The sequence below is a fragment of the Cyprinodon variegatus genome, unplaced genomic scaffold (assembly GCF_000732505.1).
Source record: "Cyprinodon variegatus isolate N-32 unplaced genomic scaffold, C_variegatus-1.0 Scaffold36, whole genome shotgun sequence".
Lineage (NCBI taxonomy): Eukaryota > Metazoa > Chordata > Actinopteri > Cyprinodontiformes > Cyprinodontidae > Cyprinodon > Cyprinodon variegatus.
Window position 1 is genome coordinate 141,503 of NW_015150489.1, and position 17,132 is coordinate 158,634.

At 37.0% G+C, this 17,132-nt stretch overlaps 1 protein-coding gene across 1 annotated transcript; it reads right to left on the reverse strand.

The window, feature by feature from the left end:
• Window positions 1-6,677: 6,677 nt before the first annotated feature.
• ndfip1 (Nedd4 family interacting protein 1) lies at window positions 6,678-15,515 on the reverse strand. Its single transcript, XM_015405138.1, has 8 exons — window positions 15,349-15,515; window positions 12,746-12,836; window positions 12,143-12,273; window positions 10,512-10,568; window positions 9,743-9,830; window positions 9,516-9,640; window positions 9,196-9,262; window positions 6,678-6,785 (listed from the first exon to the last, which is right to left on the reverse strand). The coding sequence occupies exons 1-8, from the start codon at window positions 15,376-15,378 to the stop codon at window positions 6,682-6,684; spliced, it is 693 nt and encodes a 230-aa protein (XP_015260624.1). The 5' UTR covers window positions 15,379-15,515; the 3' UTR covers window positions 6,678-6,681.
• Between the last annotated feature and the right edge of the window lie 1,617 nt (window positions 15,516-17,132).

Sequence of the window (17,132 nt, forward strand, 5' to 3'; positions counted from 1 at the left end):
CTTTCCGCACTTTTACAGTTTTCTGGAAGTTTGTTCCAGATAAGTGGAGCATAGGAACTAAATGCTGCTTCTCCATAAAGCTGCCAGTTATGCTGAAGCTGATGGAAATTCAGATTCACAATAGGAGATAAAAGGCTTCCAGACATTGAAATATATCTTAGTATTGCCCTGTAAAGTAAATCAAAGATGTTCCAATTTAAGATGTGCCATCACCTCCTCTACCCATCGTTTGTGTGTTGGCGGTGCTGCCTATATCCAATTAAATAAGATCACTCTCCTGGTCAACAATGAAGAAGATGCCATTGCTTTCCTTTGGGCAGTCGTTAATTGTCTTTCTTCTGGTGCCACACCAAAAATGGCTATCAGAGGAACAGGTTCAATGTTTTCTTTATAAATGAATAAAATTCCTTGACCCTTGGGAAAGACCAGTAAATATGAGATGTGTTTGCTGGCACCTGTTTACATCTAGGCCAATTCGGATCAGATCCCTGATAGATTTTTGCCAGGGATGAAGTGCTAAACTGATGCTACTACAATTTACAGTGGTGAGTTGGGAGGCCAATGGGGTGGCCACAGCATTGCACAAGGTGGTCATGGCTACCCCTGTTGGCGCCACTGATCTCCCCCTCCGCTCTGGAGCTGCACATGTCCAGAGGGAAAAGTTTCAGTTAGTCATTTTATACTGAACTCTTACGGTTGCTTCACAATAGCTATTTTCACCTGTTGTTTTATAGGTTTCAACATTTGTTAATATAATACGTGATGTTTGGATATAATGAACACCACTGAGCCTCCCCTGCCTCAGAGAGCAGCAGCCACCACTGCTTAACATGTTGTGGGCTTCATGGTACACGATGATGCAACACCTATGTAACCAGAAAATGATGTCATCCAGATATTTTCAGCAAGTCTTTTTGAGAAAAACTTGTTTGGAAAAAAATTACTAACACTGTTACCATACTTTTCGTTTGAAAAAAAAAAGTGAGTAGCTCAAATTCAGTTCCTTAAAAATTGTTTAATGTCAAGATTAAAGTCATGACACAGATCGAAGTTTTCTAAAACTAATAATTTTTCTTTTTTTTGTGCCAGATTGGTTAGTTCTAGTATTAATAACAAGCTTATTGGGATTTGACAGTGGCTGGAGTATCAGTATTAAACAAAATCTCACATCAAATCTGTGTGACATTAAGGCAGAATAGTTTTAAATTCTCAGTCTCCCCAATGTCTCAGACGCCAGGCCTTCCCTATAATGAATTGAATCTGCATTTTGTACACACACACACACAGATCTTTTAAACTGAAGCCAGAAAAGTGAAGCAGTCCCACGCTCTCTGTAAATCATAAAGACTCCTCTTATCTTCTGATAGCTAAAACATGCAAGCATTGAAAGCACTTGGCGAGCACACATTATTCCCATCAATTACTCCGAGAAATAACTTCCGTCTGTGTAAATCGACGCCAGCTGACAAGCCACGGACAGGTCCTGGCGCAACGTTGCTGTTTTATGAATGGCATCTGGACAACGAGAACACCTGCACCGGGTGACCCTGCAGGAGTCGATGAAGAGCGACGTTCCCCAGGGGATGCAAGGAGTGCAGAGCGGGATCTGAATCTTCTTGTTTGTGTGCATTGCAGAGGTCGGACTGAAACTCTGTCAACAGTTAAACCCTCTCTGCACCTGGCAAAGAGAAGTTTGTTTATCCGGGGTCATCTGGTGACGCGGTGTTTCATTGGACCAGTGTTGAAGGTCTTTCTGGTAACCTTTGTCTTTTCTCTTTTCCCTCTACCCTGCAGGCTATTTAGGTGGCGGTAAAACTTGCTGCAACTAGATCTTCCTTCTGGCAGCAACCAAATGAACAGAAGGATTATTTACACAACATTTCACCTGTCAATTCTTCATAAATATGTTACATTCATATCTATCATAAAATCTCTAATTAGTTTTGTCATTGCATCATTTAGTTAAGAAGCTGGTAATTTAATTTTAAAGGTGAAAATACCATCAAAATGGTCTTCAACATTTTCAAAGCCAAGGACCCCCAAACTGATGGCGAGATGGAGGGGGGGACCCCCTAATTGTATATATATATATAGTATGAAGTCACTTTAATACAGTGCACTAGCCACTCTAATACAGATGGAGTAGTAATGTAACAAAAGTAATTTCGCTCTGGGTTTATTAAAGTATTTCTGATTCTGATTCCTCATTGATGGGACAGGTGTTGTGAATGAAACGGTGCCCAGGTTGAAAGAGCTCCTGGGTGTCGCTGAATGTGTGCATTGCTGACTGAAAGACATCTTCTGCCTCCATTTATCTATTTACGACAGTTTCTTAAATTCATGTTAATGTGTATTTAAAGACATTTCAATTAAAGGAAAAAATTGCAGGGGGGAAATAAAAAAAAAGTCTAATCAACCAAAACATTTGCGAGCCCCATGCAGTACCTCTGTGGATCCCCTAGGGGTCACGAACCCCCTGTTGAAGAACTCTGACTTAAAGTGAAGAAAACAAATTATATGGATTCATTACACGCGGACATATTGCAAATATTAATTTTGGTGAAATACGATTATTATTATGGCTTACAGCTAATAAAATCCTGAATTTAGTTTCTCAAAATAAACATATATTAAACACCAAAAAAAAAAACATTTTCAATCCTGATGTCAGTTGACTAATAGAGATCAATACATCAAAAATTGTTCTGGAGCTTCTTCTGCATGAATAACGGAAACAGCAGGGTGTGTGATGGAGGTGATCAGCCTGTGGCTTTGCTGAGGTGTTAGAAAGTTGTTTTAATAGCGACATTTAACCCGTCTGCATCATAATCTTAGTTATCTTCCAGTTTATAATACTTTTTATGTGGTTTAAGTCAGACCAGTGTTCTGGCTAACCAATCTTAGGAATATAATGATCATGGTGATAAAGCAGGTATTTACCTTTTCAGAAATGTTTGACTAAACATCACAAGGTTGCAGCAATCCATGTTGTTAGTGCAACTTTTCCTGCTAGACTTTTTCTTTCCACTACTTTCCATTCTTTATAATATACTTCATTGATGACCTTTCATGGATAACTCTCCTCTTGACATGTATCAAAATCTCTCCCATAATTGTATGAGTCACCATAACATAGTATTTTAAAATACTAAAGACATTTTTCTATTGCTCATCTGTACAGCACTTGATTTATACCAACACTGTATCATAAAATAGGCCAGTTCCTAATGGGTTTACATTTATCAACTATCAACTACACACAGTGCACCATGATCACAGGAAAAATGAAAAACTTTGCAAATTTTTTTAAATATACAAAAACTCTTAAGTATTCACAGCCTTACTTCATTATTTTGTTGCAGGCCTGCCTTTGGCTGTTTCACCCATTCTCTTAATACCAGCTGTGAGGTTGACCTTATAGAGAGATGTGTGCCTTTCCAGTCAGCTGAGTTTACAACAGGTGGACTTCTTTATATATATATCTATATATATATATATATATAGATATATATATATATCTATATCTATATGTGCTATATCTATCTATCTATATCTATATATAGATATAGATATATATTGGGTGTGGTTACAGTTAACGGTATAGTGGAGAATTTTCGCACATTTTTGAAAAGACCCGCCCTCTCCACTTAAACAAATGCACATGCACAACCCTGTACCCGCTCCCAAGATGGAACACCTGTTAAAAGTGTGCAAGAGCGTGCGGGAGCCCATTTCTCCTGGTGCACACTCTGTTTAACCCTCTCAGGCTCAAATTAAGTTGTAGTTGCAGGAAAACTCTGATATTTGGAGAAAATTATCATATTGGGTAGTAATATACAATTCAGACTATTTTTTTTAGAGAGACCTTCACATGCAATGAATTCTGGGATGTTGCAGATTTGCAACAGTGGCCCGGAGTGGTAAATTAACACTGAAGACTGAATCTGATATGAACGTTAACTTTATTTGAATTTCACAAACAAAAAAATTAACAAAACAAAATTCGTAAAAATTCTCCCACAAAATTAGAGACAACTTTTTCTTAAACTTTTTCTCCACCGACATCTCAAAACCTCTTGAGAAGGCCGTTTCTGGTAAACTGTTGCTCAAAATATAGGCAAACTAGTAGATAAAGCATGTAGCATCCATTGGTACCTGTTTGGGCACACGTTGCAAATCCACAACAATGAAATCAAGATGCCTCTGGTCAAAAACTCAGAGGAGATAAAAATCTACTAATTTGCATGTGTCACATCTATACTCATTCATGATTCATCTTATGTAGTAATGATTTCAAAATAATGGAAATTGTTAGTGATACTTACATGAAATTGGTGCTTAGAAAATCTGTTTCAGTGACACCAAGGACTCAGCCATGTTGAAAGTGAGTCAGCAGTGCTATCTGGTGAGCTGGAGAGAAACTGTTTGTTGCAAATGCACAACTAAGTCCTTCTGTGGTACTCCTGAGTAACAAAAGCTCTTAAAATATAGATGTGGAGTAATTAGCTAAGTGGCATTTAGCTGTTGCAAATCTGCAACATCTGCCTGGAGAGGGTTAAAAGTTGCTGCTTGCATCGCTCATACAAGCCCACTTTATACTATATATACTGTATATTATATATAGAACATTGAAGGTTTTATACCGTATATAGCTATAGATTCTGTACATATCTAATGTTTCTGCACCATCAACACCAAGTCAAATTCCTTGTAAGTGCAAACCTACTTGGCAATAAACTTGGTGATCAATGGAGGAGTTGATATGGTAAAAGTTTCTCACTGGGATATAAAAAGTTTCCATTTTTACAGAACAACCGTCTGTTTCAGCTGGTGCAACATTTCCTCCAGGTGGGGCGACCTTTGCTTCCTGTTCCATCTGCACAGAAAAACCCAGCTGACATGTGTAATTAGCAGCCGCTGGCAGTAAATCATCTCCACTCTGGCAACCACATGCCTCCTGTGTTAAATTTAGCACGTATCAAGAGTCTGTTAGATTTAAACCTTTTTAAAGTCTCCTTCTGTAGTTCACATATTCATGTAAGATTGTCCTACTTTTTCAAACTTATGTTTCCTTGTTTCCCTGTTTTTTATGATATATCAAGCACATAGGTTCCAGAGGATTTTTGTGGTAGGAAGTTTGAGAAGAGGCAGGCAGGTAGGAAGGAGACTTGGGGGAGACAAGGGAACAAGGAGGAAGGAAAGGGGGAAGGAGACAAAGATTGCAGAAATAAGGAAGGTCAAAAGCAACAAAATGATGACCAAACAGAAGACAAGAAACACAGAAAGAAGTAGGATAAAGGGAAAAGAATAAATAGAAAATATACAGAAACAGAAAATATAGGTCAGGGAGGATTATGGGACACAAAGGGGGATGGAGGGACATCAAGGGTTAGTGCTTTAGGTAGAAGGACATCAAGTCAAGAAAGAATTAAAAAAAAAAACAAGATTACACAGGAAAACCTTATAGATCTTCCACACCAAGCATGATTCAAGGCAATTCCATTCCAGATTCAATCTTACATTTGTATCCATAAGGAATCCTACAGGGAAAAAAAGAACTCATTGCTACAAATGGACAAAAATTGCAGAATTTATCCTAAAATAACTGGCAGAACCACAGTGCTTCTTAAAAAGTTCCACTGCTAATCAAGCATTAAGGACATCAATGATTATTTTAAGGTGTTGGAATTATTTATTAGCCTAAAATGTTACATTGCACATCTAAATCCAGAGAACAATTATAAACATATCCAAAAGCTTTCTCTGTTATCAACTTAAACATCTCGGCAGGTACAAAACAAGCAAACAAAATCATGTGATAATACCAAGTATATGGACAATTAGTAAATGCATGATTACAAAAAATGTTTTATTATGATCAAAAAATGTGGCCCCTGGCCTCATTTTTAAAGGTCCTCTTAGTAGCTGAACCCACAAAAATAAAATAGAAATCCACACTAACGCTGAATTTTTTTATGTTTCTTGTTTGATTGGGTTTTTTAATGGGGCGGGGCTACATAGTGTGACCGTTATCTGTGCGGCTGATTATGATGTGACTGACTGAAAACTGAAGTCCAAGTTGGCTGTTAAGGTTGATTCTGAAAAACTAAATCTTCAATAAAACATTCCCTTTACATCAACTGCATTATTTATATCTAATAAGCAAAAAACTGCATTGGTCAGAGAATTTATTAGCACATGATACTGAAATGCATAATTTTGCCTAAATTAATCCAGACCCCCAGAATTACTCACAGAACCCTGGGCTGAGAATCGACCTCTTCTGCAATGGTGAGAAATTGATTTTAGAAAAATAAAGTGTACAATGCTACCACCTGGTGGATAAAAGGGAGAACAGTAGACAAAAATAAAACCTTACTATTTTTGCGTACTGCTCTCCCTTTTATCCACCAGGGGGCAGCGGTGAACTGAGAGACGCTTTCCTAGTTGTGACATTTTTAAATGAATGCCTTTTTCATTTAAAAACATCACAACTAAAGAAAGCATCTTGCAGTTCACAGCTTAAAATTTCAGTGCTGTAGAGATTTCTCTTTTCATTGTTTTACACTAAAAAGGGGAGATTAATGTCCAATAGATCAAACTTTGGATGAGAAAATGAAAATGCACTTTTTGACTCAGAGTAAAAAGAATGTTGAAATATAAAGAGTTTGGTTTTGGGGCTCAGTAGATGAACAGGACTCGGGTGCGGGGAAGAGTGGAGAAAGTGTCTGCCATCTTGCGGATTCTTACGTAATTGATGAATCCACGGAGGAAGAGCAAGAGACCTAAAGAGAAAACAAAAAAAGAGGAACAATACGACCATTAAAATAAATATTACATTTAAAATGATATAATTCAATGTTTCAAAGTAGCTGTTATTAGAAATGGAATTAGTGCAGCATGTTAGAATAACTGTCCATTTAATGGTTTTACTGTTAAAGATTTACCAAATGGTTAAAACCTGTTAATCCTTTCCTGCAGTGATATGATTGATTTGTATGTCACATGGAAACATTATAGCCCTCATTACTGAGGGATTATTTGATGCTCGTTTACTGAATACTGAAAAGAGCCTTTATTTAGTTTATTTCCTTTCCAGTCCAACTATTACTTTGAGTTTAGAGTTCTTATTTTCCAAATAATCAAAAAATAATAATACCTTTAATAATGATCATTTCCCTTTGGGATTAGTAAAGTATTTTTGAATGGAATACAGACTTTATTTCAGGGGTGTCTAAGGCTACGTTCACACTGCAGGCCTTGATACTCAATTCCAATGTTTTTGTGAAATCTTATTTATTTTTTATTTTTTTTGCGTTGCCGTTCATATTTCCAAATATATGCGACTTGTATGTGATCTCCTGTGTGAACTGCAGTCATGCAACGCAAGTGTCCCACATGCGCAGTAGAGGACGCAATGACGTCACAGGCCAGTGTGCTCTTTTTTTCCGAAAGTAAACATGGATGGTAGTGCCGGAGCACATCTAGCAATCTTTCCCAACCATAAAAACACAATCTTTTCAAGATGGTTAAACATAAATACTGCTCTACGCATCCTCGTCCGCCATGGTTGTTGTTTTCTTTTCTTTTTTTTTACGTTTATACATATATATATATAAACACAAACATAAACATATATGGGAAGTATGCCAATATTCGCAAGACAAGGTTTTAAGTAAAGAAACGTATCATTCATACAAAATCTGACCTTAAGGGTTTTATGTACTCAGTCCATTTAGTCCAAATTTTGTAAAACATGTCCTTTTGCATCCTGAGGGAAAAAGACAACTTTTCCATGACATATATTTCGTGTATTATATTGATCCAATCCTCAATAGTTGGAGGTTCCACTCTCAGCCACTTTCTTATGATGGCCTTTTTGCTTGCAATAAGTAACATACCAAGTAATCTTTTATCATTGTTATTCCTATTTGTCACAGGAACATCACCCAAATACAGTGTTTCACATTTAAGGGGAATTTTAGTACCAAATACATTATTAACATGTTGACCTATCTGTGTCCAATAATTAATTATAATGTGACAATCCCAAAAAATATAGAAGTGGTTGGCACCAGTGTCCCCCACAGTCTCCAACATGCTTCATTACCACCTTGATGACATTTCTGGATAGGCGTGATAAAGTACCTGATCATGTTCTTTCAACTGAACTCTCGCCATGTATTCGACCCTGTTATTGTCCACTGAAATTGACATATATTGGTCCAACTGTCAGGTGAGATAACCATATTTCTCTCCTTTTCCCACCTCTTCTTTATACCTTCTGTGCTGACTTGTGTACATTGCTGAATGCCCTTATATAATCTTGGTTGTATAATGGTTGTTGTTTTCTTGCCAGTTCTTCATAGTAAGACCCAGAATAGTGACCTTTGTCAGGTATTAATGGCGTTCAGGTCGGATAGATGCGACCTAGCAGTTCAGACACAAGTCGCATTTAAAAAGATCAGATTAAGATCGGATTCAGGACCACATAGCCAAGTGGCCTGGGCCGCATGTGAAAAAATTGGATCTGTGTTGTTCAGACTGCCATGAAAAGATTAGATCCAGGTCACATATGGACAAAAAAAAATCAGATTTGGGTCACTTCAGGCTGCAGTGTGAACGTAGCCAAAGTGGTTCCAGAAAGAGCCGGGTGGCTGAAGGTTTTCTTTCAAACCAAGCAATTGCATCAAGGGAGTCCAATCTGAAGATGACGACTTGATGTTAGGAATGGAGTCTGGTGTGCTATTGTTTGATTGGAAAGTAAACCTGCAACCACTCAGCCCTTTCTGGAACCACTTTGACACCTGTGATTAATTTAAATGATACTGGAGTTGGTATTTAATAACTAGTAACTTGGATCTTAAGCTATATCTTTTTGTTTTGTTTATTTTTCATAGATTACAAAATAATTCCAAATTTCTTCACTGTAAAGTTCACAGTGTACAAATTAGAGTGCAACTTTTAAAAAACAAGACACCTTAAAATTTTCTTCTTCACAACCTTTTCCAAATATAAGCAATACATTACATTTAGATACAAATAGATTATCATATGTTAGCGTTAAATTTGTATTTTTATGGAATTGTCTGAAATAAAGTTATTCAACTAGAGTTCTGCTCTGTTTTTTTTTACTTTACAGACCTGCTGCAATAGGCCTCATGAGATAAAGTGATTTATGGAAATGCTACTTACCCATTACCAGAAACACCCACCACAGCCAGTACTGTCCATCAAAGTAACCCGGGAAGTATGCGGAGAACTAAAACCCAATAAAGACAGACGCAGATAACTTTAGATTAAATGTGACTTCAATGGTTCGATTAAAATAAACAACTGAAGAAAGGAGGGTGGTCCTGAAGAGATTCTTGCACAGCACAAACAGGCTGACCACTACAGAGAAATTGCTCTGAAATACCAGAGCTTTTAAGGCTTTTGAAGGTTTTATTATGACTTGTGTATCAACAAAGCCCCATTTGACTGTGCAGCAAGGTAATCGGTTTTATTTCTCTTACCCTGACGATGAGAATCCATTTGATGAGGGAGAGTCCGAAGCCGGAGATTGCACCGTAGCGTCCAGCAGCCGAAGTGGTCAAGCAGAAAGACAAGAAGAAGCCGATCCAGTTGAACAGGAAAGCCACTGCAAAGGGGGAAACGGAGAAAAAAATGAAGGAGTTTTGGGCTTGAGGCTCACAAATTGAAACCATAGAAGTCATTTATTGTTAAACAATGATGAACTAACTGAAGAATGTGAGCATAAAGATGCCGTCATTTCCTATTCTGAGTTGATCGGCGTCATCAAAGTCATCTCTGGTGACAAAGTCCTCGTCCTGCAACAGATTAAATCCCAGAAAGCATTAATGCCTGAAGAGATATCACAGAAGCTGGACTTGGCTAACCTGACTATTAGCGTACCCTGCAAAAGTGTTCACAGCTCCTTAACTCTGATGTTTTATCAGGTTAAAAAGACAGTTTGTGTATTTTTCCTACATTCTACCTCACATTGAACATGAATTGGTTTATAATAATTAAGTAAGGAACTAAAAAAGAAACATGATTGAGATAAGGACAGAAAAATACTAAATAAACCTGAAAAAAAGAATGGCTTCAAAATAATAAAGAAGAGCGCAGAAGTAGCTAAATGTCCAAATGTTAAGGGGTGTAAATACTTTTACAAGGTGGTGTACTTTCAGACAACTTATACTTCCAATTTTGGGTTTATCTAGAAAAATCAGCTACTAAAGAAAACAAACTTTAAAGAATAAAAAAAAGGTGATCTGACAGACTTGTTAGACGAATGGAGACATCACAACACAGGAGCCCTAAATTCATCATGAGAACAATGACCCTTAAACTCAGCAGATTCAGAGGATCTCCTCTTAAAGCTGACTCAGGAATCACTAACACTTTACAAACACACAGTGGGATACTGATAACGTAAGACGATGTCGGGGCATTTCTGTTTTTCACACCACAAACTAAAACTACATCAGCTCACTGCTACAAGTTACCTCCAATGAACCAGGAATAATATCGTCAAAAGTCTCCAGGCGTTCTCTGTGATGAGGCTGCTGTCGCAAAGAGTGGCAGAGAAACACAACCAAAAGAACCAGTGAAAGAGGAACAGATTAAATCACAAGTCATGCGGTTAATCTGCATCATCATGGTGCCTCATCAGTGCACCAGCAGTTACGCCATCTCTAATGTTAGTAATTGTAACCGTGTCTCTCTTCCTGTCACACCCGTGAAAGTGCCGCTGAATTACTGCGCAATCTGACTAACATAGACCTGGGGTCTATCTCAGTCGCACCGAAACAATCCCACATGTGTAAAACCGTGTAGGGTGTGATCATCCCCATTTATTTTCAATGAGTGCTAAACGCCACGACCTCGTCTGACACGATTTTCTGTTCAGACGGAAAATGTGTCTTATACCTAAAACAATGAAAAATGACCAAATACAGAACTAGTTTAAAAAAAAATAATCAGAGCCATTAGTTATCAGGCTCCTCTCCTGTGGAACTAACTATCAGTTTTAGTCCGTGAGGAAGACACCCTGTCTATTTTTAAGCTAGCTTATACTTAGAGTGGGCCACGTTATGCTGAAATATCTCCATAGTTATGCTACTAAAGGCTTAGACTGCTGGAAGACATAGGGACCCCTTTTCATCATTCTGTTTCATTTGATCTCTATTCTCCCATTTTGCAGTATTTGTTAGGTCAACCTTTAACTTTATGTTATCTCTGCCTTTCCTGTCATAGTAACCGTTTATTTTTGGTTGTGACATAATCCTGGAGGAAGCATCAGTTGTTTTCAAGTGTTTAGTCCTGTTCCTCTCCTTGACATAGCTATGGGTTCAGCTTTTACTAACTGGATGCGTTCTCTTTCATCTTTGATATGAAAATTGGTTCAGAGCTCATCTGCTCAGCTGTTTCTTTCCCAATCGGAGCCCCTTGTGGAGCTACTTTACCATTACCTTTTCTGACAGAATCTATTTATAGATCAGTGCTTCCAAGTTCCTTTCGTATGTCTATATCTGTCTCATTGAACCCCAGTCAGCCTCGGCAGGAGAATGCTCTCGCACTGCTGGAGCTTTCCTCTTGCAAAAAAGGGAGTTTTTCCTTTCCACTGTCGTTGCATGCATGCTTGGTGTGAGGGATTGCTGTACAGTCTATATAATGAGCTAGTTTTTTGCTTAGATAGAAAACATTGAACCAATCTGACTGTATGATCTGGTTTAATAGTCCCTATCAAGCTTCTTGAGATGACATGAGTTGTGGATTGGTTCTATATAAATAAACTGAATTAAAAACAGAACATCAAACTAATATTTCTACTGAAATTACTTTATTTTAAATTACTTAGAGACACTGATAATATATTTTTTTAAAGATCTTTCCTTTCAGTTTAGTTTTTGAGCAACTTCCATTCTTGTGAAAGGGCTTTAGTTACACCAGAGATGCCATCAGATATGAAAGGAACACAAAAAACATCTCCTAAAAGGCCGCTGTACACTTCCTGCCACACGAAAAACACCGGACGAGTCTGGGAGGGGGAGTCACGCTCCAACTCTGTGTATGTGAGAGCGAGTTCTGTTTACAGATAAGAAGATGACACAAGGAAAAAAAGCTAGCTACTCACTCTTGCTGCGACCAGAGGAGAGGATGTCTCGGCTTTAGTTCTTTCTGCTTCGTCATAGGAAGGTAGCGTCGTTGCTACGTTGTAGGATGGAGGCTTAGGGAAAACCCCATCTTCCTTGTGGTCAAAGTAGGCTGCAGATAAAGCAACGGTTACATAAATAAGAATGTTATACTGTTCTATTTCAAAGAGCAGGACTTGAAAGGCATTTTTTCCCCACATAAAATCAACACAGTAAAGTCTGGGGATATCCAAAAAACAAACACTACATAGTTTTATGCATCCATATTTACTCTAACAATACCTATTCATTTTTTACACAAAACTGTGTTTTCTGTTAAATATGCTGAAAAGTAATCAATGCTGTTAGAAACAGATGAATAGCATTGCTTTTCCTGAATACTGGGTGTTCACTTAGGTTTCACTGGTAAAACATATCCAAGAATCATGTTACCAATGCCATTGAAAAAGAATGGGAAAAAAGGGAGTTTTTCCTCTCCACTGTCGCTGCATGCATACTTGATGTGAGGGGTTGCTGAAGATTCTATATGATGAAATTAATGACTTGAGCTTCTGAGATTTTTAGCCAATGAGTAACATTATTACCAGGACTGTCCAGTGCAATGCTGCTGTATGGAGGGGGAGCATCAGCAGCGAGCTGAGGAGTCTCCTGCGTGTCCTCCTCCTCGTTGGGCAGCTGGAGAAGGGAGATGCAAAATTAAGCTCTCAACCTAGCTGCTCCCTCTTCTTCTATAGGGATCTTTACGCATAAAATGATTCCAAATCCAGAGCTAAGTTATTTTCACATAACGTCAAATTTCTAAATAATCAGACATGTTTTCAACAATATAACAGAAGAAAGAAAAGCTCACAAAATATAAACATGGACATCATGAGTGTTAATTAGCAAAAGCATAAGCAAGCATGATTGTATCATAAAAAAAACTAAACCAGCTTTTTAAATATTTCTTAAATATTTAGGTAGAATTTTGTCCTAACTGAGGATGAGAATTGGAGTCACACAGATAAAATGCATTTCTATGATGGTGAAACCTTACTTTATGTTTCACCAGAAATCACTATTAAAGATAGTTATCCTGTGATGGTTATAATAGTAAACACACAGATTGGTAAAAGAAAAGGACAAGAGAAAGAAAACTTATAAAGTCCCATCAGTCCGTTTTAAAGCATCTCCTACTCTTATGTCTATCTGCATGAACTGCAAATACATTGAAAGGTAAATAATGAATGCAGGGCTGTCAACTCTCACCCACTGGGAGTGAGACTCACCCATCTCAGTGTCTTCACACACTCTCACTCCATATTCCCAATTTCTCACATTAAAAATGACAGACATTAAAACTCAACTCCGTTCCACCTATTTATGTATAAAAATACCATGGTGATCAAAATCCAGTCTGTGTTTTTAATACAACCTTAGTGCTAACACACGAGAACATGCCAAGTTCATATCCAGTCCGTATTCCCACCTATTTACTGTGTTAGATATTGAAAAAAGACAGTTGTTATGAGTTATTTTAGTTTAACTTTTATCCTATCCCATCTGGACTAGGATAATTCACTTTGTAAATTATTAAAGATTTTAAGCAATCTAGTACTTGAGTAAATATGAATAAAAAATACAGCAGCTAGCTTAAATTATTGATGTAGAGACTGAGTGTAGGATCACATCCAATGGTTTGTTTTCTCTTTACCTGCTGCTTTTTTTAGTCCTAGTTTAAGCCCATGTTTTGCTCACAAGTTAAATAATTATTGCTCAGTCTAGTTTAATAATCTCCCATTGGCATTTAGGAGCAATTAAACCAACACAAATATGTTAATTCTTAAAGCTTTCAGGTTTGCCTCTCAAATCCATAGAAGCTCCACAAAAAGAAATAAAACCATTGTTTTTAAAAGATCAGTCACCCAAGAAAAGACCAACCACATTCAGAGAGGATGTGCAGAATAAATCAGATATCCTGGATTCATAGAGGAGAAACCACAGAGATGTTCTTCTTTTATCATTACTAATCTTATTTATTTATCTTTATTTTGGTCCATTGAACATTTTTAAAATCACACCTTCCAAACAGAAACATCCAGAGAAGTGCTGTCTCCTGTCATGATGAGATTTTATAAAAACTACAGCCACCTAAAAGGTCTAAATTGTTTAGCCGTTTTGTCAATTGTAAGAAAAACTTAGCCTTTTACCAAATATACATACACAGTGTTGTTTGCAAAGGTTTCGCTTGCTCTGGTTCCTGTATCAATGCCAGTAAACCAATAATAGCTAATTAGTTCCCAATTGTTTAATTTACTTAAATATAATTTAAAGTATATTTAAGATGCAAGTATTTTAGTAGGGCCCATTCTGCTTTACTTTGATTCTGCAAAAATCACCAGAATGTAGAAAATAATGTATATTGTGAGAAAAATCTTCCACATAACTACAGACCACTTATTGTTAGTCAGTAACATTTACTGTTCTATAAAAAAATACTAATTTTGCCACTTTGCTTCAGTTAAATCCTCTGAAAACCTCCAACCTATAGCTGTACCTGTCCTCATCTAACCCTGACAGGGCTTCCTGTCCAAACTATTTCAAAATCTCACCCCAAGGTTTGATGAAAAGTTGGCAGCCCTGTAAATGTATGCTAGAACATAGTTTACTTTAAGTCATGGTTAAACAGATAAACATGAGGAGCACTTTTAACCACAATAAAATAATCTAGACCGAAAATTACTTGTTTAAATAACAGCTTCATTAAAGACTCCATAAAGTGTATTTAAACTCAATCGTTTTGTTGTTTGTGTTTTAATGAGTTTAACGAATATGTTTTTGCTGTAAAAAAAAATGTTGTGTTTGGTTTGAGTATTTCAAATACTTCACAGTCTAAGATACTACGGAATAAAGTTCATTAATAATACTTTTAAACTCTTTTTACTTCTGTGTCGAATCGGCGTTTGAGGTCTACGTATTAGCTTGTGTTTGTGTTAGCCTCATTTCAGCAAATTTAAATCGGTAACAATAACAAACCTCACAACGAAGTGACTCGGATATATTTTTAGAACCAGTTTATATGTTCCTAATACAGACAAACGTCCATATTATAGAAAACGACATAGTAAGACGGGGCTGTCTATAGGCGGCTAACAGTGAGAGGCTAACAGAATGATGGTGGTTTAGAGGAGGCCTTGTTGTCACATACCTGCTGATACCTGGCGCTAGAATCCGCCATTCTTCGAACAACAGATACAACACAACCACCGCAGCAAAGGAATGTTAAAAACAGTGAAACTAAAACATTCGACAGTCAACAAAATGGAAAACTGCTTCTCCTCGGTTAAAGGAAGCTGTTAATGCTGTAAAGCTACAACACCGCTAAACGGATTAGCTTCCACTTCCTGCTAGCATTGAAGAGCCATGGCAGTGTTACCCAAATTATGTATATGTTTAGACAATTTGAAAAACACACGATGGTATTTTTTTATGTTTAACTCCCCTTTTTATATATTTTTTTATTTTATATTCGACTTTCAGCAAATTTTTACCGACTTTAACTTTGAAATGCAACCCTGTCAGCGTCCGTTTCTTTTGCCAACTTGATTAAGGACATTCCGCCTCGGCAAATGATTGACGTAATAAACCACAACAAACTCTCTACTTCCCCCTTCTGGTGAAAACTGGAACGACCATTTGAAAGAAAAAATAATCTTATATGGAAGAAAAAAAATGTACTGTATCTGGTGGAAACAAAGTGGATTTTTTTTTCTTACTTTTTTGGAACTTTTATCTGGTGTAATTTATGACCAAAAATTGAATAATGGCTACTAAAATTCATAAAAGTTCCCAGTCATGCACCCACTCATTTTATTGTTGTAATGTCATTGTTTGAAAGTGTGTCTATGTGTTTTGACTGATATTGTATTATGTGATCTTGTGTTGTTTTGTCTTCCTGCCTCAGGACGACAGATGTAAATTAGCAACTATATTTTTGGCTCATTTACAATCTGTACAGGAGAATAAGATTGTTCATTAATGTGCTCTGTCCTGATTAAAAATATAAGAAATAAATAAAATGAATAAGTTTAGGACAGGCCTGACATCAGTTTGTCAAACATAAACAGAAATCGCCTAGAGGAACTCACTGATCTAGAGCACCTTGCAAAAGCATTTATACCCATTAACCTACAGGTAATTGAAAATATATATATATATTGCATAAAACTGCAATATCTATGAAAGTGAAGCGGTCATTGTATATAGATTTACTACACATTGAGGAAAAAAATATTTCAAACATAGTAAGGGACTGCCTCTGGCTCAGTTTGTTGCACTGTTGCCAAGCAGCAAGAAGCTCCTGGGTTTGAATCCTGGCCTAGGGTCTTTCTGCATGTTGTCTGCATGTTCTCCCCATGCATGTCTGGGATCTTTCTGGGTCTGGCTTCCTCCTACAGTCTAAAAGACTGTTAGGTTAGATTGGTGACTCTAAATTGTCCTTAGCTTTGTGTTTGTGTTCATGGATTCAAATCTATATATATATCACCAATCAAAATGTTTGCCTCACCAAGAAAGCAAGGCATTTAAGGCAAAAGGAGACTACTCAGAGCAGATCGACACCCAACCGTAAGTTGACTAAATTAAAATAAATGCAACAAGATTCCCAGGTACTGCTGGTAAGTAGGCTGTGGGTACTAAATAAAATACAACACAACACTAATGACACATTTAATGGAACCAAATCTGCATATGGTGATGGCACAGTATAGATAAACATATAAGATCATCAGGAACTAACATAATTTAGGCCAAACTGATTTTGGAACCTAAACTGACCAAGAGATTAACTTTTTTACCAACCAGAAACAAAACCTACTGTTATAACACAAATGAGTGACACAAGAAAAAATCTCAAAAGAAGTTATTCTCAAAATCATTCAATTTAACAAGCTGTATTCAAACTTTTTTACTCCTCTGCAATACAGATTCCCC

Coding starts and splice junctions, on each gene's coding strand:
- ndfip1 (XM_015405138.1), bottom strand. CDS start 15,378: ATGGCGGATTCTAGCGCCAGGTATCAGCAG. Junction 10,569..12,142: donor CTCCTCTGGTCGCAGCAAGA/GTGAGTAGCTAG, acceptor TTGCGACAGCAG/CCTCATCACAGAGAACGCCT. Junction 6,786..9,195: donor GTGGGTGTTTCTGGTAATGG/GTAAGTAGCATT, acceptor TTTTCTCTTTAG/GTCTCTTGCTCTTCCTCCGT.